This window comes from Monodon monoceros, unplaced genomic scaffold, assembly GCF_005190385.1.
Source record: "Monodon monoceros isolate NGI ecotype Baffin Bay Population unplaced genomic scaffold, NGI_Narwhal_1 Super_Scaffold_5, whole genome shotgun sequence".
NCBI lineage: Eukaryota > Metazoa > Chordata > Mammalia > Artiodactyla > Monodontidae > Monodon > Monodon monoceros.
Genome location: NW_021703782.1, coordinates 66149595 through 66174970, shown reverse-complemented (window position 1 = coordinate 66174970; position 25376 = coordinate 66149595). Strand labels below are relative to the sequence as shown.

Here is a 25376-nt window from a genome sequence, read left to right as displayed (position 1 = left end):
CATAAAATAAAAATAAAAAGCATTTGCGTTATGTTCAAAGGCAATAACATATAAGAAAACGGTGCCTTTGAATTTAGATTCATAGTGGAAAATCTTTACAAATAATATCATAGAAAAAGAGCCACTCTCCCTAATACTTAAAGAGCTCCCAGAAATCAAAAAGAGAAAAACCAAAAAACCAGTAGAAAAATGGGCAAAGACCATTCACAGAAAAAGAAGTACAAATGACTGTAGATTTATGAAGAGTTGCTTAACCTCACTCATAATGAAAGAATGCAAATTAAGACTATCCTGAGATACCATTTTCCTCCTCTACTAGATTGGCTAAAATTCAAAAAAGTAAAAGCACATTCTTTTAGCAAGGAAGACCGACACTTCACTCTGATTGCTAGTAGGAATTTAAATGGACAACCCCAGTCACTTGTTAAAGTTATTAAAGATACTATTGCAGATTCTTTTAATCCAGCAATTCCATTTCTGGGAATTTATCCTGTATCCATAAATTCATACCTTTAAAGTGACATATATATAAAGTTATTCATTGTACAATATTATTATGACAGCAAAAGATTGGACCATCAATGATAGGGGACTGGTTAGATAAATTATGATTGGGGGAGGAGCTGGGGGAGGAGAGAATCATGTTGCAGAACAGTGTATATAATAACCTTGTGTATATAAAAGAGAAAAGTTTGTTTCATCATTCCTCTATAAAGGGGCATTTTGATTGTTTTCAGTTTGAGGCTATTACAAGTAAAATTTCTACGAACATTCATGTACAGATTTTGTGAACATGAATTTTCATTTTCATTTTCATTTCATTTCATTTTCATTTGAATTTTCATTCATGTACAGATTGTGTGAACATGAATTTTCATTTCTATGGGATAAATGCCCAGGAGTGTGATTATAAGTCATACGCTAAGTGTGTGTTTAGTACTTTAAGAAACTGCCAAAGTATTTTCCAGAGTGGCTGTATCATTTGACCTTCCCACCAGCAATGTATGAGAGATCCTTATCCTTGCCAGCATTTGGTATTGCCACTATTTTTAATTTTAGCTGTTATAATAGGTGTGTAGTGATAGCTCAGTGTGGTTTTCATCTGCATCCCCCTAATGGCTAATGACGTTGAATGTCTTTTCATGTCCTTATTTGCCATGCATATATCCTCTTCAGTGAAATGTCTCTTCATGCCTTTTGCTCATTTTCTAATTATATTGTTTGAACACACACTTGTAAAAAGTTTATGGATTTACTTTATAAATGCAAGTTTATTTTGTAAGCACGAAGGAAATATAACAAGGCTATATGATGATATGGATAATTAAATTAGTTTCAGGAGACAGAATGATGATGTCACTAAGACAAATATTGGGGAGATAGTACCAAGATATGAACATAAAAAGGAAAAATAAAGAGAAAAAAGGAGGGGGAGTGAGGGAAAGTGGATAGAGGAAGAGAGGGAGAGAGAAGAGAGGGAATACAGAGTACAGAGGCAAAGACAGGGAGGGTTAGAACAGAAAGAATAAAGAAGGGAGAATAGCAAGAGAATAATGCCTCCAAGGAGAAAGATGAAATAAATCAAGGCTAAGTACACCCTAGGACTAAGGGCTTTTACTGGGGACTAGAATGTACCTCCAAGACGAGTGGACAAGGAGACTGAGGTTTTCCATAAAGAAGTTTTTGGTATTTTAAAATCGAATTGAAACCTGCAAAGTGGTGAGACTGACTTTTTCAACTAAATCTAGGCTGATTGTTAATGGTGAAGTTGAAAGAGAATTAGAGTCAAAGGATATGATTTTTAATCCCAGCTCTGTCGAAGACTGAGACCCCGGACAAGCTTTTATTTGTAGACTAGGAAATCTGCCCTTTCTCTCTCTTGGGGGTGTCGTATGCTATAAGGCACTTCCTAGAAAACACTTTTGCACCTGTAAGGTATTCTACAAATAAAAATTGTGATAGCTGATATTACAATGACGTTGTGCTCTTCACATTATAGTTAATTTCAAATGTAAATGATACAATAATCTACATAAGTATATAGGACCACAGAGAACAAGGTGGGGTGCAGGAGACATGAAAGAGGTTAGAGTTAATGGCATGGGAGGCTGTGACCCAGTACAGCCTTTGGTGAGAGGAACCTCTCAACCTCTGTCTTCCTGTTATGGCAGTAAGAGGAAAGCCTGGGGTCATCTAGCGGGTAGAGAGGTGGGAAATTCCAGGGGTGGTTTCCCATACTGAACCCTGTCTTCCCAATCCAATTAGACACCAATTCAAAGACACTGTTCTCTTCTCAAAGCCACCACTGGATCAAAATCCTTATCACTTCATACCAGAATTTCAGCATCAGCTTCCAACTCAGCAGAGCATCAGTATTTCCCATAAACCAGCTTTTCCTGATTTTGCCATCTCAGGCCATGACACATTTAGCCTTTCTGTTTAACCTTTTCAGTTTCTAAACTTTAAAGTCATTCCTTGTAAATTGGTGCAGCCACTATGGAAAACAGTATGGAGGTTCCTCAAAAAAATAAAAATAGAGTTGTCATATGATCCAGCAATCTCACTCCTGGGCATATACCCAGAAAAAAATATAATTCAAAAAGATACATGCATCCTTATGTCCATTGCAGCACTATTTACAATAGCCAAGACACGGAAACAACCTAAATGTCCATCAACAGATGAATGAATAAAGAAGATGTGGTATATATATGTACACATACAGTGGAATATTAGAGCCATTAAAAAGAATGAAACAATGCCATTTGTAGCAACATGGATGGACCTAGAGATTATCATACTAAGTGAAGTAAGTCAGAAAGAAAAAGACAAATACCATATGAAATCACTTATATGTGGAATCTAAAATACTACACAAATGAACATATCTATGAGTCAGAAACAGACTCACAGACATAGAGAACAGACTTGTGGTTGCCAAGGGAGTGGGGAGGGGAGTATGGGGAGTTTGGGGTTAGCAGATACAAACTATTATATATAGGATGGATAAACAACAAGGTCCTACTGTATAGCACAAGGAAATATATTCAATATCCTGTAATAAACCATAATGGAAAAGAATATGAAAAAGAATATATATAAATGTATAGCTGAATCACTTTGCTGTACAGCAGAAATTAACACAACATTGTAAATCAACTATACTTCAATAAATTTTTTTTAAAAAGACGTTTCTGAATCATCCTCCTACATATATATGTATATATATAATAAAATTTTATAACTGTATGGTTATAAAGATGGATACAATCCAGACTGGATTCATTTTATATATTCTTTTTTTTCTCGTTTTGAGATAAATTAAAATTCAAACACTGTTGTGGGTTCCCGAAAATATCATGAGTCCTAGGCACTGTGCCTACTGCTTAAGGGGTAAGTGAATCCTGTTGTTCACTAAGTTCCACAGGCTGTGGGACAAAGTCCCAACTTTCTATACAGAAGTTCAGAGCCTTCAAAAATCTGACTATTGCTCACTATTATAAGTGTTTCTGCCTTTGCTTTCCCCAAAGGATACTCTTCCTCTCTCAAACTAGCCTGCCCACTGTTTTTCAAACACAGTTGTTCCTGCTGCCATTGGTAGAGTTGCTTCTAACGTTTTGGAATCTATTTCTCCAAATCTTTACTTTCACTTATATCTGTTATAGGAGGCCCATTTCAATTTCTGGTGTGAGAAAGAAAGAGAGCACGGTATAGGCAGAAGATTGCCATGAACAATCTCCTACTGGGGATTGCCAGAGGTTTCATAAGACATTCTGTCGGTCACAGATATTTGGGGTATGATTGGGTGTATGGGTCATAAGGCTCAAGTGGCAGGGCAACTTGCACCTCAGCCTGCACCTGTTTCAGAATGCTTTCTTGCACTGGAGCTCACTCAAAACTGTCAGCTTGGGCTTCCCTGGTGGTGCAGTGGTTGAGAGTCCGCCTGCCGTTGCAGGGGACACGGGTTCGTGCCCCGGTCCGGGAAGATCCCACACGCCGCGGAGTGGCTAGGCCCGTGAGCCATGGCGCTGGGCCTACGCGTCCGGAGCCTGTGCTCCACAACGGGAGAGGCCACAACAGTGAGAGGCCCGCATACCGCAAAAAAAAAACCAAAAACCTGTCAGCTTCACAGCTTACTAGGTAAGTGGGTTGGAACATTATGCTCAAATGTGGCATATGCTGCCTCCAAAATCCAAAGAAACCCAACATACTTTGTGCTTCTTTGTGGTAGTCAATGCAAGGTGCAGCAACTTGCCTCCCACTTTAGAGAGACATGCCTCAGCCTGTTGCACACATCAAAACATCACACATGTGGAAGGCCCTTGAACTTTCATAGACTTTTGTCCCACCTTCTAGGATGAATGTGACTTACTAAGGCATCTAGGATACATGCTACTTCCTGTTCCCCAGTTCCTATTAGCATTGTGTCATTATTGTAGTGGATTACACTGATGCTATGTAGACTATCAAGATGATCAAATTCCCTTTGGACTGTTTTATAACAGAGCAAGAGGGTTCACATGGCCTAGAGACAAATCAGGAAAGGTATACATTGTCCTGCCTTGAAAAGGCAAACTACTTCAAGATGCTTCTGATTTTTATTAATGATGAGAATGGAAAAAAGCATTTGTCAGGTCAACAGCTATGTAGGTAAATTGTCAGGTAAACAGATATGTAGGACTATATTGATTTGTTCTAGTAATGGTACTCCAGTCAGGCCATGGTTATGATTGTCATTACCATCTGTTTAAGTTTTCAGTAACATCTCCATAAACCATCTGACTTTTATACTAGCCAAACAAGCAACTCGAAAGGGGATATGATAGAATCACACCACTGCATCTCTCAAGTGTTTGATGGTGGCACCAACCTCTGCAATTTCTTTAGAAACACAGCATCGCTTTTGGCTTACTATCTTGATGGGGAGAGCTGTGTAGCTCCAGCGTTTTCACTTTACCCTTTCTATAATAGTAACCACAATGACATCTGCTCCATAACTACAGGAGATGCTCTCATCTTTCAAAATCTGACAACCTTCAGAAGCTTCAAAAGGCTTTTGGATTATCCACTTACAGTTGGAAACTCACTGTTTCATTTCTCCTTTATCTTTCATACACTCTCTAAGGCTGTCAAAAGAAGCCAGGTGGCTCCATGATCTATATAATCATTTATTATCAGCATAATGACTGAATGCCACAGCTACTTGATTTCCCAATGCCTTATCCTCTTCCTGTACTTCATCTCATGCCCACACAGTGATAATCTGAATAATCACAATGCTGCCTTATACCAGGGATTATATTTCCTCTGCCAATAGTTAGTTTCTCCCACATCTCTCGCGTAGCACAAGATTTAATCTGTCCTGCTATATTTCCCTATGGCTCATAAATCTCACCCACATTTGCCCCTTACAATAGAATTTTTCCAAATATGGCCAGCTTGTCCCCATCAGTTATGGCCCACACCTAAGGTTTAGACAGCCCTGTGCCTGAGGGTCTGTAGTACCAGGCTGTCCAGCAGGGTGAGTCCATCCTTCTAGCTGTGCTAAATATACTGTAATGACACAATGCACCGACAGCTTGGACCTTGGCCTGCTGAGCCATTTCAGCCTTCCCTACTGGCTCCCCATACTAGCTGGTATCAACTTTGCAGAAGAGCTTTGCCTAAGGGGCTGGAGGATCAGTAGTTTAAATGCACATCACAGGTGATTTTGATGTACAGCCAGGTCTGGGGACCACTGCCCAATATGATATCTCAGTTGCTGGGGGTTTTCTGAGGGGGTTAATGGCACTGTACAGTGATCTTAGTGTCCACACTTTTGGGCAGTGGAGAAAATATTTTCAGTTTCAAACAGGAACAAATTCGTTCCACCAAATGGGAAGAGAGAAGAGAAAAGAAACTGCCTCAGGCAGAGACTGCAAGTGAGGGGCTTTTTTTTTTTTTTAATTTGGCCATGCTGCGCGGCATGCAGGATCTTAGTTCCCTGACCAGGGATCAAACCCAAGCCACATGCAGTGGATGCTCGGAGTCTTAACCACCGGACTGCCAGGGAAGTCCCACAGGGCATTTTTATATAAGATATTTTAAAATGTTTTCTTATAGAAAACTGATGCAGACTCATTTTATTTTTTAACTTATTTATTTTTGGCTGCATTGGGTCTTCGTTGCTGCGCACGGGCTTTCTCTAGTTGCGGCGAGCGGGGGCTACTCTTCCTTGCAGTGCACAGGCTTCTCATGGCGGTGGCTTCTCTTGTTGCGGAGCACGGGCTCTAGGTACACGGGCTTCAGTAGTTGTGGCACACGGGCTCTAGAGCGCAGGCTCAGTAGCTGTGGCCCATGGGCTTAGTTGCTCCGCGGCATGTGGGATCTTCCTGGACCAAGGCTCAAACCTGTGTCCCCTGCATTGGCAGGTGGATTCTTAACCACTGCAGCACCAGGGAAGCCCCAGACTCATTTTTGAATGAGAACACAAGCAAAGACTTAATGACTCTCTGATGTGGAGCAAAAAGGCTGCCGGTCCAGTGGTGGAAAAGAGCAACCTTGAAAATAAAACTACAAAATAAAAAAGAGGCTCTAGATGGACCAAAATGATTCCTGCTACTACAATGGTTATACACCATTTTCTTAGGAAGAACCAGAGGCTAATATGAGAATCTACATTTGGCTTTTATGGTTTGCTGTATACACAGTTTTCATTATTGAAGGTAGATCCAGTTATTCTTTTGTGCCCTTCCTGCAGTACCTGGTTGAACCACCTCCTCCAACCATGTTTGTTTATTTACACACAGAGACATACACACACACATACCTTTATACACATACTAAAATACAGAAATACTACTTTGACTTAAAGATAATGAAAGCCATTTCTTCACATTCTCAAGAGATGCCGCTCCCCCCCGCCCCCACTCCCTAGTCATACTGGACATGCCCACAGTATACCCACCACAGAAGAGAACAAAAATTCCTAACAGGAAATTTCATACTAACTTACTGGAGCAATGTGCTGGACTACATGCTCTCTGTCTTCCAATTCCAGAAATCTACCCAAACAAACAAGACTGCATGCGCAATGGTTACTCTAAAATTTTCGTAAATGATGTAACATGTAGCTGGGAGGGGCAGTGGACAGTTAGTCAGGCTTCAGGACTGCAAACATCCATAGCTACCAGAGGGGTTATTATGTCTCTACACTGGTAATTTCTTAATGTGAAGGATACTATTTTTAAATTGAGTTACATTTATATATCTGCCACAGACTGGCAGAAAAATATTTCCAATTTATATCAGATAAAGGATTTGTAAGAAAACAACCCCATTTTAAAAATAGGCAGGGGCTTCCCTGGTGGCGCAGTGGTTGAGAGTCCGCCTGCCCATGCAGGGACACGGGTTCGTGCCCCGGTCCGGAAAGATCCGACATGCCGCGGAGCAGCTGGGCCCGTGAGCCATGGCCACTGAGCCTGCGCATCCGGAGCCTGTGCTCCGCAACAGGAGAGGCCACAGCAGTGAGAGGCCCACGTACCGCAAAAATAAATAAATAAAAGTAGGCAAAATATCTGAATAGACATATTACCTAAGAAGATATACCATTGGCTGATAAGCACATGAAGAGATGCTAAGTCAACATCATTATTCATTAGGAATATACAAATTAAAACCATAATAAACTTCAAACCCACTAGAATGGTGATCATCAAAATGGAGTGGTGAGGATGTGGAACCTCCTCAATGAGAACCCCTCAACACCGATGGCAGGTTTATAAATGGTGCAGCCACCCTGAAAAACAGAAAAAACTTGGTAGCTTCTTAAAAATTAAATGTAAATTTACCATAGGATCCATCAATCTCACTCCTAGGTATACATACACTCAAGAAAAATGAAAACATATGTCCACACAAACACAATGCAGATGTTCACAACAGCATTACTCATAATAGCCATAAAGTGGAACCAATAAAGATTGGAATGGGTAAACAAAATTAGTATGGTCATACAATGGGATATTATTTAGCAAAAAGGAAAAAGAGAATGATGAACTACTGATACATGTTACAACATGAATCTATCTCAAAAATGTTATGTTCGATGAAAAAACCCAGACTTACCGACTACATATTTTGTGATTTCACTTACCTGAAAGGTTCATAAAAAGCATTTTTATAGACACAGAAAGGAGATTAGTTGCCTGGGGCTGGGAATAGGAATGGGGAGTGACTAAACACTGGGCATGATGGATCCTTCTGAGGTGATGGGAATGGACTAAAACTAGATTGTGGTGATAATTGTACAACACTGTAAACTTACCAAATCATAAAATTAAACACTTAAGTAAATTTTATGGCATATAAATTATACCTCAATAAAGCATTTAAAAAGTATAGAGATGGAATTATCACTATGTTGTATGAAAAGCTTTTATAGAATTTTACAGAATTTATAGCACAGTGAAGGCTGATACTTTTAGCAGTGATTCTCAACCATTTCCAGGACTAGAATCCTTTTTTAACAGCAAAAATAGTGACAGCCCTGCATATTTATATATATATGCATTGAACATCTGGTATAAATTGAGGAAACATAATTTCAAGAATACTGTGAACTCAGTAATAATTTTAATTGAATTTGCATTTAACTAATCACATCTACACATAAAAATAGTAGATACATATGTAAGATGTATTATTTATTCAGTCTACTGTCAATGCTGAGTGCACATGTGGATTCATAGGCTTCTTGAATACTGGTGGGGTCAGTAGCCCCTGACTTGAAACTTCTTCGAAATTTTTTCATCTCCTAATGCAGCACTGAACCAAAACAAAGCAAATTTACTACTTTAAGTTCAGTTCCATGGTGTTTTAGTCATCTCTGTAGTCCCACATGGGGGCAAAATGTACTTAAGTGGATCATGGAAAAAGAGAAGTCGTATGACTGGAAAAATACAGAAAGTTTGGCTGGTTGGATGCTTGTTCAAACATACAATGGAACTGTTTTGTGGATCCCTGTTTTGTCTCCAATCCATCCCCAGGGCCCATTTCAGTTGTAACCAGTCGTGTCACTACAGTTCTCCAGCACAAACCTTGTATTAGGTGATCGTGACCATGCAGAGACAGCATACTCCCACATGTCTTCCTTCCTCTGGGATTTTCATTTTCTGTAGGATATCCTCTCAACTTTACAGACAGTGGCATAACGTCATTAAATATTTCCAGAACTACCAGTTGAGGGCTTCCCACATATAAATCAATCACTTAATAGGATCTGAAATGTACTATTTTCATTGCCAAGAAATGGATTCCAAAATTGTTTCCAAATTATTTATAAGAAACACTTGTTTGTTTCAGTAAGTCTTGTTTTTGTCACTGTCCACTAGCAGCCGCTCTTGCTGCACCTGCCTTGTTCAGCTGGTAGTCACAAATGTTGCAAAGGCGAGAAACATCGGAGAAACTTATTTTTTAAAACAGTGTGTAACTATTCAGTTGTACTTCCAAATAGTATGTTCAGTATGCTCTTGGATGAAGTATAATAAATACACTATTCTCCCTGTGTTTCCAGATGTTCTGGACACTCTGTAGTGTATCGATTATATATTTTTCTAGAATAACAATTGGACCTATTGCTTTAAATTCAGAGCACTTCATCAGGAAACGTACTGAGTATACTATTTGAAAGTGTAAATAACATAATTTAAGTCAGTTTATGTTTCCGAACTTCGTGGACATGCTGTAATATCCTCTTCTAAGGGACGTCAGTTTTGTCCCGTAGAAGATCATCTTTCCTAACCTCAGCTGGTCCTGGCAATTTCCCCAGGGCCAATTCATTTCCTGTATCAGCCATTGAGGTCATTGTTCTCCACGTTACTGTGATTTTTCTTCATAACACTAAGAGAAAAAAATAACTTTTACAGATTGAAGAAAATATACCCCACAAATAAATTGTGACTAGATTAAATAAGTGAAAATAAAAAGTAGAATAAACAATAACAATTACAAACAACTACACAAATAATGTTTGTAATTTAAATATGCAAGCTTATAATTTAAATAAAAGTTCAGTGTAACGGAATATGCTTTTCTAATTTATTTTGTATTTTTAATTCATTAGCTAATTTTAAAAATATAAATTTTTTGATCATTTGATTTACTAAAGTTTCTCAGTTCCTGTGTCTGTGTGATATTAATTACGGTTGGCAATATGGTATTACTTAGTTTTAACAAAGAAATGAAGGGCAGTTTATAAAGTTGTTACTGTCAGAAATACTTTTTCTAAAGCTCACTATTGTACTCACAAATTTATGGATTTTTTTTAAAAATAAATTTATTTATTTATTTACGGCTGCGTTGGGTCTTTGTAGCTGCGTGCGGGCTTTGTCTAGTTGCAGCGAGCAGGGGCTACGTTTCGTTGCAGTGCACAGGCTTCTCATTGCGGTGGCTTCTCTTGTTGCGGAGCTCGGGCTCCAGGCACGCGGGCTCAGTAGTTGTGGCTCGCGGGCTTAGTTGCTCCGAGGCATGTGGGATCTTCCCGGACCAGGGCTTGAACCCGTGTCCCCTGCATTGGCAGGTGATCTCTTAACCACTGTGCCACCAGTGAAGTCCCTGGATGTTGTTATTGAAGGGCCTATCCCTCACAAATACTAAAAATAGCCGATAGCAAGCCTGACATGTCTTATTACAAATGGAAGGGTTTGCCTCTTACTTTCAGCATATAGGAATTCTGTATCAAGGTTTCTTTTCTCTCCCCCACCAAAGAATTTTCAGTTTACCTATGTCTCACCCACACAAAGCATCTTGGGATAATTTGAAAGAAAATGTCTAAGCCAAAATTTAAAAAATAATATTTATAAGCTCTATGAATAGAGCACCTATGGGCCAGGAGCTTTATAGGTACTGTATTTAAACTAGTAGCAATCTTATACTGTAGAAATCAGTCTTCATTTTACAACTAGGTAAAGTGCACAGAAGGTAACTTCACAAGGAAATTGGCCCAGGGTCACAAAGCTAGTGAAGGAGCAGGGTTAGGGTTCAAACAGATCTTTCTGCCTCCAAGTCTCTCTGCCTGCTACTCTTCCTGACACCAAAATCCACATTGCTTTATTTCAAGGAATGGATTTGCTAATGGTATCTATTAATTTTTTTAAATTAAGTACTATAATTACTTTTGAATTCAGATAAAATTTAGATACAATAAAGTGAACAAATCCTGTTAAATTTTATATTTTTAGATACTTCTGTAACTATCCTTAGATCAGGATAAGGGCAATTCCAGCACCCCAGAAGTTTCCATTGTGTCCCTTCCTAGTCAATACCACACTCTCAAAGGTAGCCACTATTCTGATGTCTATCATCATTAGTTTTGACTATTTTTGTTCTGTTTGGTTTTGTTTGTTATTTTGGGGTTTTTTATTTTTGGCCACGCCGGACGGCCTGTGTCATCTTAATTCGCCAACCAGGGATTGAACCTGCACCCTGGCAGTGAAAGCTCTGAGTCCTAACCGCCGGACCACCAGAGAATTCCCAGTTTTGATTATTTCTGAACTTCATACAAATGGAATCATGAAATATATAATCTTGTGTTTGGATTCTTTTGTTCATCATTATCTGTGAGGTCCATCCATGGATAATGTATAATTTTAAAATGTTAATTACAAATTAATGTTTATGTTCAATTCAAAGACATTTGATTTGCCTTAGAAAATAGAAAAAAGTTATTTTTAAATATTATTTAAATAATATAAATATTGAATATTTGTATTTAATTTATATACTACAAATTAATATTTCTGGAGGTTACAGAAACTTCTAAACCAAATTTTGATGGAATATTGTATCACTTAGTCAACTTTTGAACACTAAGGTACTGTTTGTAATTTTATATCCAATATATTTTTTAAAACCCTCCATATTAGCATCAAGTACCAACTATACATTTTATAATGCAAACTATTTGATTTGAAAGGAAACATTTTTAAGATTATAAAATTTTTTTTACTTTTAAGATTATATAGAAGTAACTGATGTAACCTTATGTGTAGTTTTATGTAATGATATCTTTTGAAAGCCTGGTACTTTAATTCCTTAAAAATTAGTCTTATTTAAGAGATTTGGGGGTGCATAATTTTTTCCACAGTTGTTGATGAAATTGTGCAGCTCATTAGCATAAAGCTAAGTAATCCCAACGTACTCCCCTGACTCCATAAGTTTGCCAGTAAAAATTGTGCAAAACGACCTTGCAACATTTAACATTACTGACAAATTTGAAAATAATGAGTGACAAAAATTCTATGCCACAAGTTATATGGAGGATATCTATAATCTTTTTATTTTTTAAAAAATGTAGCTTTTAAACAGGGCAATCATTCAGTACAGGACTAATGTTACGAGAGAGGGAAAAGACCTAGAAAGAGGGACATAAGGAAAGGATAGAGGTGTGTTCAGGTTAATGTTATTACACATTTCACTTAAGAAGAAAAGCGTTTAGGAACATGGAATATTTGTAATTTTGCACAAATGTGGTTGAAATAATATAGGCTTTGGAGCCACATAGACTTGGTTTGAACCTCAGGTTTTTTACTTATTATCTTTTTGACTTTGGCAAGTTACTTAACCTCGAGCTTTAGGTAAGTCACCTGAAAAATGGAGAACACTAAGACTATTGCTGTTTATCTTTTACAATGAAAAAATATATATAAGCACCAAGTACATATAACAACTTTTTACTCTCCTAATAATTATTACCATATTAGGAGATAATCACTACAACTTACCTTCCCAATACAGCTACTAGATATATCCAGAATTGTTTGCAAACACCTATATTCCTTCCATTATGCAAGAAGGTCTCACAATAACATGAAATCACTAATTAGGAAGATCACAGGTATTATGATTCATATATGGAAATCAATAATCATGGAGGAGAGTACAAAAAAAGTGACTTGAATTCAGGTATATCAGCAGTGGCTAAAAACTTAAGCTCTCTCCAGTGATGCCTGGGACAGTTCTTCAGAAAAAAAGAGAGAAAAGCTCTAAATTTTCTCAAATAAAGAAATATGAAAGTGTGGCAGTGGAAAGGACTGTCAACAGAGCCCTGGAATAGTAGTATGAAAAATAGTGGAGTTATCCAGTCAGCAACTCACATATTTTTCTTAAGCATACTAATAGGCAGAATGGGGTTTGGGATCAGATGATCATGTAGGTTCAAAACCTGGACCTAAACACTTTGTGGATGTATGTCAATTTATTTAATCTCAGTTTCTCATCTGTAAATGTGGATAACGATAGTTATCACTATGCAGGGCCATGATATACATTCAAGGAGTTTATCATGTAAAGGGCTTAGTTTAGAGCACTGTCAGAATACAGTAAGCACTCAATATGTGTGCCTGTTGCCTTTCAGGACACCCTTTCTTGGTTCTCCTTCTACTTCTCTGGTCACTCCTTAGTCTCCTAAACTGCATACATGCAGGGCACAACTCCAGGAGTCCTAGCAGAGAACAGCTGCTGTGAGGCTGAGAGGTAGGCAGAGACTTCAGAGGTCACCCAGTGTTGCAGTTTGGGCTTACCCAGAGGGGAGATTCCTTGGTGAACACCAGTGGCATTAAGACCTCAGAAAATACATGCTTAGGAATAAAAACAATACTCAAGGAGTAAGAGCCAGGAATAAGTGTGAAACTGAAATAGACCACCCCAAGCCTAAACCCAAGTTTTGACAGGATCAAGGTGATCTGCAGTAATTTATTTTTCAGAGGAAGTCTCTATAATGTATCATCCACAATTTCTAGCATACAATAAAAGTTATTAGATATGCAAAGCTGGGGGTAGTGACCAACAATCAAGAGATAAAATAATTAGTAAAAGCAAACAAAAGTGAACAAGAACTTCAAAATAACTGTAATACATTAAAAACATAGAGAAAAAATGTACAAGATAGGTAGCACAGAATATTTCAACAGAGATAAATCTATTTAAAAAAAAGAATCAAATGAACATTTTAGAACTGCAAAATTCAGTATCTGAAATTAAGAATGTATTAGATGGGTTTAAAAGCATACTAGTAGGAATTGCCTGGCTGGTGGTCCAGTGGTTGAGACTCCGTGCTTCCACAGCAGGGGGCACAGGTTTGATCACTGGTTGGGGAACTGGGATCCCATGAGCCTCATGGCCAAAATAAACAAATAAATATAAATATATAAATAAATACACGCCCTTTTCACAGGGAATTATACTCAATATCCTGTAGTAAACTATAATGGAAAAGAATATGAAAAAGAATATATATATGTATAACTGAGTCACTTTGCTGTACAGCATAAATTAACAGTGTAAATCAACTACACTTCAATAAAATTTAAAAAATAAAAGCATACTGAACACATTACTCCTGTTTATATAGAAGACAGAATTACGAATGCAAAGAAAGGCCAATAGAAAACATACAAACAAACAAACACAAAAAGGAAAAAACATATAGAAAAAAGAAAGCAGAGCATGAGAAAGATGTGGGACACACTCCTATGTATATAGAATGGGAGTGCTAGAAGGAGAGGAAAGAATAGGAAAAAGCATATTTGAAGAAATAATGGCTAACGACTTTCCAAATCTCTTCAAGGACACTGACCAACAGATATGAGAAACTCAGAAAACCTTAAGTAGCATAAATAAGAAATTCATACCTTAGAAATCAGTCAAATGGCTGAAAACCAAAGATAAACAAAAAACATCTTAAAAGCAGGTTTCACATCATCTGACATTCCATTACCTTCCTGATCTTATCTCTTTCAACTCTCCAACTTAATCACTCCCTTCCTTGCTGTCCCTTGAACACACCTGGCACAGTCTTGCTTCAGAGGCCTTGTAGTGGCTGTTTCCTCTGCCTGGAACATTCTTCCCCAACATGTCTCTCTAGGCACCTTATTTAAAAAGACCACTTCCCATCCCCTTGTGCACCCTCATTCCCACCCCATCCATACCCTTAGACTCCCAATCACCCTACCATGCCTTATTTTTTTTCCCACAGAACTTTTCACCTTCTAACATTCTGCATTCCATATATAAACACATATATATGTTCTTCTGAAGAACATAGGCAAACAACCAAATTGACATCTTCATTACTAATAATTACTAATTACTTCATTTCCAGTTAATAATTACTAACTCATTACTAATATATATATACACACAAAATCACAGTAGCAATAATAATATCAGTTATTTAGTGCACTCATAGTTGGCACAGAAATATTAATTAATTTGTACCAAGTCACACAGCTAGTAACTGGCAGAGCCAGGACTTAGATCCATGCTGAGTTCCAATAAAAATAATTTTTAGATTAGAAAGGATAAGACCTAAAGATATGTAAATAAACTAAATATAACAAAGTTCAGTCTGTTGAAAAAACAAAATCTCTCTTAGCACTGAGAATGAAATGCAGATATTAGTACATGTCACTAGGTGATGCTCTTCATTAAATTTCTCTCCTGGTAAGGTAAGCTGAGGAATTATAACTCACTCAGATGGGGAAGAATTTATGCTAGGTCTAATAATAATTAAGCTGGCTCATTAACCACAAAGGTTACATAGTTCAGAAAACAAATTTACAAACAAAAAGGTAAGCCACACAAATTTACGGTAGAAAAACTTTCTGTAGACTGTAAACTTAGAGGTTTCTATATCATAAACATGATATCTCTCTCCATTTATTTATTTATTTATATTTATTTATTTTTTGCGGTATGCGGGCCTCTCACTGTTGTGGCCTCTCCCGTTGCGGAGCACAGGCTCCGGACGCGCAGGCTCAGCGGCCATGGCTCACGGGCCTAGCCGCTTCGCAGCATGTGGGATCTTCCCAGACCGGGGCACGAACCCGCGTCCCCTACATCGGCAGGCGGACTCTCAACCACTGCGCCACCAGGGAAGCCCTGTATCTCTACTTTTTTATGCTTAAAATATTTTAAAGTAAGTTGACTATACACCCTTTAATATTTCAATATGTATCTCTCAAATAACATTATTACACCTAAGCAAAATGATTCCTTAATATCATCTATTACCCAAAAACCAATGGTCAATAAACATTAAAGGGGGCTCAAGCTCATTAGTAATTAGAGAAATACAAATTAATATGACAAAGACATATGTTGCACACATATCTGACAAATTTAAAAGTATGATACCAAGTGTTGGAAAGGATGCAGAGCACAGGAACTCTAATACATTGCTATGGGGAAGGGAGATAACAATCCTTCTGGAAAGACAGCATTACATAGTACATAGTAATAGTGAAGATGCATATATACCTGATGCCCTCTACCACTGCTAGACACACCTAACAGAAACTGTAGCAAGAAACAAGAGAAGTACACCAGGAAACATTTCAATCTTCTTCTATTACATACCTAACAGAAAATATACCAAGAAATAAGACACTTATACCAAGAAACACTTAGTATTGTTTGTTATAGGAAAATTCTGAAATAACTCAAATGTCCCTCAGTATTAGAGAGGAAAAATGTAGAATAAAAATGTAATCTTAACAAATCAGAGCTCTTGCAACAACATGGATCAATTTCACAAGTTTCATAATAATGAAATAAGAAGAGATACAAATTAACATGCATAGTATAAGTCTGTTCATATAAAGTTTGAAACCAATGCCTGCCACTTATTTTCAAATGGTTCAGCAAATAAAAAATATATCCATATATCTATTCAAATATAAAGAAAATGTGGCAAAATGTTAACAATTGTGAATCTAAGTGAAGAGCATACAAAGGTTCACTGTACTACACTGCTACTTTTCTTTAGGTTTGAGATTTTTCAAAACAAAAAGATAGAAAAAATGTTCAAAAATCAGACAAAGCTAACTTATATTGTTTAGGAGTATTTTATTCACGTGGGTGATAAATGTATGATTTTTCTTTATGTGTTAAACTCTACATATAGATTTTATGCATTTTTTTCTGTATGTAAATTTCATAAGCGAAAAAAGTTAAAAATAACGTGATAAGATACATAAAAACATTTTCAAAGAAAAACTGCTATATACTTGTTAAACATTATTATTAAAAAACAAACTTTTTGCTTTACAACAAGCAAGCGTAAGCAAGAGGGCTTTTGTTATGTGGGACATTAACCTGAGATCAATCTATCAAAAGGTACCTCCTGAGGACCAATTTTTGAGGCTAGCAACATAATAATGTCATCTGATTTTTCCATGAGATAGTTTCTATATAAGCATCAATTCTGAATCTTGCTTAATTTGATACTAGATAGTATATTCTTCTAAATAATTCCCATGAACTGCAATACGATACTCCAATACTCATTTTGGCAGATATACTAGCATATGCTACTTAAAAATGTATTATAAGAAAACTCTGGATGAAAGTTTTATCACTATTCAAATATCATACACAATTCATATTGTCCATGTATTTTCTCTATGTTTTTCCAATGTCCTTACTAGTATTCCACAGTATTTTTCTTTAAACCCTCAAAATCAAAGTTGTTCAGAATTTCATGCTTCCAAACTGTCTTTTAATATAGTTATATCAATCCATCTGATTGTCTTCTTCTGTGTCATCTAAATCAATATCAAAATCTAAATCATCACTTTCTTCATTTCTTCTGCAGCTTCTTCTGTGGCTGGAACGTTATTTTCAACATTTTCTGTCTTTTCTGGTTCTATATTAAACCTAAAGATGGAAGAAAAAAACTTTATTTCTCAGGATTTCATTGTTTAACTGTGTAGACTGAAAAGACTTTTACACTACATTTCTTGATTAATAGGAGTCTAATGAAATAAAGAGGAAAAGATCCTTGAAGATTAACTTAACTCAAGAGCCAACCAATTATAATACAGTTGTCAATAAAGTATGATCAAAGAAATTAACACATGATGTCCATTAAAGAGAAGAAGTTATATAATGAGTAATTCTTTTGTAATGTGTAATAAGTGTGAACCTCATAAATATTTTAACTTTCTAAAAATGATGTTTCACTTTTATTATAATGATAGAAATATTTAACAATTAATTAAGATGTTCTTCCTGTTGGGTAGACATTAGTGTGACATTAGTGTGACATTCTGCATCTTAAGACTCTCAGAGCAACTGAATGTTTCCTTAAAAGAAAATTCACATATTAATTAAAAGAGTAAATCCCAAACATAAAAAGAAATACTCACGGAATAACATCTTCTCTCTTTCCACATTTGGCACAAACTTCAAGATCACAGGCACATGGTCTACACATTATGTGATAAGAATCCTTCACTGTCTTTTGTGAACATTTAACACTAAAAGTAGAAAAGAAAATAAAATCTTAATTTTTTACTCATTATCTAAGGTTTATTTAATGAAATAAGGGGGTGTGTGGCTAAGTGTATAGCTGATAAGCCTCAATCTCATATATTACTCTCATATGTTATTTAATTACATAGCATTTCTAGAGAACAGTGTACAGCTCAGAATAACAGTAGATTCTTAAAGCTTTTAAGAAATGTCATCTGCAAACATTAACAGTTTTACTTCTTCCTTTTCAATTTGGATTCCTTTTATTTCTTTTCCTTATCTGATTGCTCTGGCTAGGACTTCCAACACTATGTTGAATAAAAGTGGCAACAGTGGGCATCCTTGTATTGATCCTGATCTTAGAGGGAAAGCTTTCAGTTTTCACCACTGAGTATAACGTTAGCTGTGGATTTATCATATATGGCCTTTATTATGTTGAGAAACTTTCCCTCTATACCCACTTTGTTGAGAGTTTTTATCATATCATTGTGTGAAATGCTTTTTCTGCATCTATTGAGATGGTCATATGATTTTTATCCTTCATTTTATTAATGTGCTGTATCATATTGATTGATTTGAGGAAATCGAACCATTCCTGCATGCCTGGAATAAACCCCACTTGATCATGGTGAATGGTCCTTTTGATGTATTGTTGAATTCAGTTTACTAATATTTTGTTGAGGACTTTTGCATCTATGTTCATCAGGGATAATGGCCTGTAATTTTCTTTTCTTGTGGTATCCCTGTCTGGTTTGGTAGCAGAGTAATGCTGGCCTCATAAAATGAGTTTGGAAGCATTCCCTCCTCTTGAAGAGTCTAAGAAGGATTGGTATTCGTTTTTTTTTGGAAGAGTTTGAGAAGGATTGGTATTAGTTCTTCTTTGAATGTTTGGTAGAATTTACCAGTGAAGCTGTCTGGTCCTGGACTTTTGTTTGTTGGGAGATTTTTGATTGCTAATTCAATCTCCTTACTAGTAAGTGAACTTTCAGATTTTTACTTCTTCATGATTCAGTCTTTGTAGGGTGTATGTTTCTAGGAATTTACCCATTTCTTATAGGTTGTCAAACGTGTTGGCATACAATTGTCCACCGAAATCTCTTAAAATCCTTTGTATTTCTGTGGTATCTGTTGCAAAGTCTCCTTTTTCATTTCTGATTTGATTTATTTGAGTTCTCTTTTTTCTTGGTGATTCTAGCTAAAGGTCTGACAATTTTGTTTATCTTTACAAATAACCAGTTCTGAGATTCATTGATCTTGCCTGTTGTCTTTTCAGTTCCTATTTCAATTATTTCCAATCTGAACTTTGTTATTTCCTTCCTTCTTCTAACTTTGGACTTTATCTATTTTTCTAGTTCCTTTAGGAACAAAGTTAGGTTGTTTAACATATATATGGAATTTAAGAAAAACAAATGTCATGAAGAACCTAGGGGTAAGACAGGAATAAAGACACAGACCTACTAGAGAATGGACTTGAGGATATGGGGAGGGGGAAGGGTAAGCTGGGACAAAGCAAGAGAGAGGCATAGACATATATACACTACCAAATGTAAGGTAGATAGCTAGTGGGAAGCAGCCGAATAGCACAGGGAGATCAGCTCGGTGCTTTGTGACCGCCTGGAGGGGTGGGATAGGGAGGGTGGGAGGGAAGGAGACGACGCAAGAGGGAAGAGATATGGGAACATATGTATATGTATAACTGATTCACTTTGTTACAAAGCAGAAACTAACACACCATTGTAAAGCAATTATACTCAAATAAAGATGTAAAAATAAATAAATAAATAAAGTTAGGTTGTTTAAGATTTTTTTCGTTTCTTGACGTAAGAATTTACTGCTAGCAACTTCCCTCTCAGAAGTGTTTTGTGGGTTAACATAAAATATATCCTGGAGAATGCTCCGTGGACACTTGAGAAGTGTGCGTATTTTGTTGCTTTTGGTTGGAATATTCCACATGTACCCATATAATATTGTTTAAAAGGCCATACTACCAAAAGCAATCTACAGATTCAATTCAGTCCTTATCAAAATTTCAGTGGCATTTTTCACAGAAATAAAACAATCCTAAATTTGTATGGAACCACAAAAGGCCCCAAATAGCAAAGCAGTCTTGAGAAAGAAGAAAAAAGGTAGCGGCAGCACACTTCCTGATTTAAAACTATATTACAAAGCCACAGTAATCAAAACAGTGGTACTGGCATAAAAATAGACACATAGATTGATGGAACAGAATAGAGAGCCCAGAAATAAACCCATTCATATATGGTCAATTAATTTATAAAAAGGAGCCAAGAATATACAATAAGGAAAGAACAGTCTCTTCTATAAATGGTATTGGAAAAACTGGACAGCCACATGCAAAAGAATGGAACTAGACCACTATCTTACACCATACAAAAAAATTAACTCAAAATGGGTTACAGACATGAATATAAGACCTAAAACCATAAAACTCCTAGAAGAAAACTGGCAGTAAGCTCTTGACATCAGTCTTGGCAATTTTTTGGAAATCATTTTGGAAATAAAGTCAAAAAAAAATAAACAAGTGGGACTATAACATACTAAAAAGCTTCTTCACAGCAAAGGAAAAGGCCAACAAAATGAAAAGGCAACCTACAGAATGAGAGAAAATATTTGCAAATCATGTATCTGTTAAGGGGTTAATAACTCAAATATACAAAGAACTCATATACCCCAAAGGCAAAAAAAAAAAAAAATCTGATTAAAAAATGGGCAGGGCTTCCCTGGTGGTGCAGTGGTTGAGAGTCCGCCTGCCGATGCAGGGGACATGGGTTCATGCCCCGGTCCAAGAAGATCCCACGTGCCGCGGGGCGGCTGGACCCATGAGCCATGGCCACTGAGCCTGCGTGTCCGGAGCCTGTGCTCCGCAATGGAAGAGGCCACAACAGTGAGTGGCCCGCGTACCGCAAAAAAAAACAAATGCAAACACTAATCAGAAGAAAGCTACATTATTATTGAAATAGACTTCAAAGCAAATAAAACTGTCAGGTTTAAAGAAAGGATGTTACATGACAATGAAGGAATCAATTTTCCAAAAGCATGAAATAATCCTAAATATTTATGCACCAAAAAAGTGTGTTGAAATAAATGATGCAAAAGCATTGAACTAAAAAGAGAAATAGACAAATCCACAATTACAACTGGGGACTTCAACACTTCTCTCTCTGTAAGTTAAGAAACAAGCAGACAAAAATCAGTAAAGATATAGAACAGCTGATTGATAGAAGCCTATCAATCAAACTGACATTTACAGAACACTCCACCCAACAAGAGCAATATATTCTCTTCAAGCACACATGGAACAGAATCTAATATAAACCATATTCTGAGCTATAAAACCAACCTTAACAAATTAAAAACAAAAGCCTAAAATTTATATAAAGTATGTTCTCTTACCACAATGAAATTAACCAGAAATCAGTAACAGAAAAACATCTGGAAAATGCCTAAATATTCAAAAATTAAGCAAAACAATTCTAAATAACCTACAGGTTAAAGAGGAAGTCACGTAGGCCATTAGAATACTTTGATTGAATGATAATGAAAACACAGCACCAAAATTTATGGAATGGAGCTAAAGGTGTTCTTGGGAAACTTATATAATTAAATGCTCATATTAAGCAAAAAGAACTATCTAAACATCCATCTTAAGAAAGAAGAAAAAGAAGAGTAAATTAAACTCAAAGTAAACAAAAGGGAGGAAGCAATATCAATATGAACAGAAATTGATGAAATTGAAAAACAGAAAAAGAGAAAACCAATAAAATCCAAAGCAGGCTCTTTGCAAAGATTAATATAATTCATAAACATATAGCCAGACTGATCAAGATAAAAAAAGAGAGACCACAAATAATCAATTTCAGGAAAGAAAGAGGGAACAATACTAGAGATGCAACAGATATTAAAGAATAATAAGAAAAATATACTAAAAAATCTATGCCTATAAATCCAACCACTTCATTGAAATGGACAAATTTCTGGAAAGACACAGTATAAAAACTTGCTTAAGATGAAGTAGATAATCTAAAAACTCCTCTACCCATTAAAGAAAAATTTAGTTATGTTTAAAAACTCTCCCAATAAATAAAACTCCAGGCCAAAATGGCTTTAGAATTGGTGAATTCTACCAAAATACTATTTTTACACAAATCTTTCCAGAAAATAAAATAGAAAGAAACAGTTCCCAACTCATTTGATGAGGCCCTAACATCAAGATAAAAAAAAGACAAAATTACAAACGAGTATTGGTAATGAACACATGCAAGAAAATGTAACAAAATGTTAGCAAATCAAATCTAGCAATATGTAAAAAGGTTACACATCATGATCAAGTGGGGTTTATCTAGGGACATGAAAGGCTGATTCAATATTAAAATCAATAAACATAACTCATCAAATCAATTGTTCTAAGGAAGAAAAACCATATGATCATCTAGATGCAGAAATAGTTATTTGACAAAATTTAACATCTATTCATGAAATAAGCTCTCAGCAAACTATGAATTGAAACTTCCTCAACCCAGTAAAATGCATCTAAAAAGAATCTACAGCTAACATCATACTTAATGATAAAAGACTGTGTATGTTCCCCATAAGATCAGGAACAGGGTAAGAATATCTGCCCTCATCACTCCTTTTCAAAAACATACTGGAGGCCCTAGGCAGTACAAGAAAGCCAAAATAGAAATAAAAGTCATACAGACTGGAAAGCAAGAAATAAAACTGTCTTCATTTTTTATCTTTTTAATTTTTTCCCCCCCTCACAGCTTGCGGGATCTTAGTTCTGTGACCATGGCAATGAAAGCGCCAAGTCCTAACCACTGGACCGCCAGGGAATTCCCATGTCTTCATTTTAAAAAAAATTCATTGTCAGGCTTCCCTGGTGGCGCAGTGGTTGAGAGTCCACCTGCCGATGCAGGGGACACGGGTTCGTGCCCTGGTCCGGGAAGATCCCACATGCCGCGGAGCGGCTGGGCCTGTGAGCCATGCCCGCTGAGCCTGTGCGTCCGGAGCCTGTGCTCTGCAACGGGAGAGGCCACAACAGTGAGAGGCCCGCGTACTGCAAAAAACAAAAATAATCATTGTCTATGTAGAAAATATCACAGAATATACAAAAAAAAGTGTTAGAAATAAAATTGGAGCTCGGCTGCATGTTCGTGCGCTGTGCACCCTCCAGCCACTACATGCTGATCTTCTCCATGGCAACGCCATGGACCTGGGCCAGATGTGCAGCTTCTACATCGGCCTCGGCTCACGCATCAACTGCAACATCTTCTCCTACGACTACTCGGGCCATGGCATCAGCTTGGGCAAGCCCTCTGAGAAGAACCTCTACAATGACATCAACGCCGTGTGGCAGGCACGTGTGCATCGGAAGTGAGAAGAACTACAATCCTGCAGTTTTTGTGGAACAAAAACCATATCCACAGAAAGATAGACAAGATGAAAAGGCAGAGGGCTATGTACCAGATGAAGGAACAAGATAAAACCCCAGAAAAACAACTAAATGCAGTGGAGACAGGCAACCTTCCAGAAAAGGAATTCAGAATAATGATAGTGAAGATGATCCAGGACCTCGGAAAAAGAATGGAGGCAAAGATCGAGAAGATGCAAGAAATGTTTAACAAAGACCTAGAAGAATTAAAGAACAAACAAACAGAGATTAACAATACAATAACTGAAATGAAAACTACAGTAGAAGGAATCAATAGCAGAATAACTGAGGCAGAAGAACGGATAAGTGACCTGGAAGACATAATGGTGGAATTCACTGCTGCAGAAGAGAATAAAGAAAAAAGAATGAAAAGAAATGAAGACAGCCTAAGAGACCTCTGGGACAACATTAAATGCAACAACATTCGCATTATAGCAGTCCCAGAAGAAGAAAGAGAAAGGACCCGAGAAAATATGAAGAGATTATACACGAAAACTTCCCTAACATGGGAGAGGAAATAGCCACCCAAGTCCAGGAAGCACAGAGAGTCCCAGGCAGGATAAACCCAAGGAGAAACACACCGAGACACACAGTAATCAAATTGGCAGAAAGTAAAGACAAAGAAAAATTATTGAAAGCAGCAATGGAAAAATGACAAATAACATACAAGGGAACTACCATAAGGTTAATAGCTGATTTCTCAGCAGAAATTCTATAAGCCAGAAGGGAGTGGCATGACATATTTAAAGTGATGAAAGGGAAGAAACTAAAACCAAGATTACTCTACCCAGCAAGGGTCTCATTCAGACTCAACGGAGAAATCAAAAGCTTAACAGACTAGCAAAAGCTAAAAGAATTCAGCACCACCAAACCAGCTCTACAACAAATGCTAAAGGAGCTTCTCTAAGTGGGAAACACAAGAGAAGAAAAGGACCTACAAAAACAAACCTAAATCAATTAAGAAAACGGTAATAAGAACATACATATCAATAATTACCTTAAATGTGAATGGATTAAATGCTCCAACCAAAAGACACAGGCTCGCTGAATGGATACAAAAACTAGACTCATATATATGCTGTCTACGAGAGACACATTTCAGACCTAGGGACACATACAGACTGAAAGCGAGGGGATGGAAAAAGATATTCATGCAAATGGAAATCAAAAGAAAGCTGGAGTAGCAATACTCATATCAGATAAAATAGACTTGAAAATAAAGAATGTTATAAGAGACAAGGAAGGACACTACATAATGATCAAGGGATCAATCCAAGAAGAAACAGAACAAGTATAAATATACATGCACCCAACACAGGAGATCCTCAATACATAAGGCAACTGCTAACTGCTATAAAAGAGGAAATTGACAGTGACACAATAATAGTGGGGGACTTTAACACCTCACTTACACCAATGGACAGATCATCCAAACAGAAAATTAATAAGGAAACACAAGCTTTAAATGACAAAGTAGACAAGATACATTTAATTGATATTTATAGGACATTCCATACAAAAACAGCAGATTACTCTTTCTTCTCAAGTGCGCACGGAACATTCTCCAGGATAGATCACACTTAGGTCACAAATCAAGCCTCTGTAAATTTAAGAAAATTGAAATCATATCAAG

General features: G+C 36.8%; 1 protein-coding gene across 1 annotated transcript in view; it reads right to left on the bottom strand.

Moving 5' to 3' along the window:
* Positions 1–17514: 17514 nt before the first annotated feature.
* The window catches only part of CUNH9orf85 (chromosome unknown C9orf85 homolog), a 58075-nt gene continuing 50213 nt past the window's right edge, over positions 17515–25376 (bottom strand). The window contains exons 3-4 of the mRNA XM_029201381.1: positions 18186–18296; positions 17515–17694 (exon numbers count right to left, since the gene is read on the bottom strand). Coding sequence (XP_029057214.1) covers positions 17601–17694; positions 18186–18296 — 205 coding nt within the window. The 3' untranslated portion in view covers positions 17515–17600. The remainder of the gene's footprint in view (positions 17695–18185; positions 18297–25376) is intronic.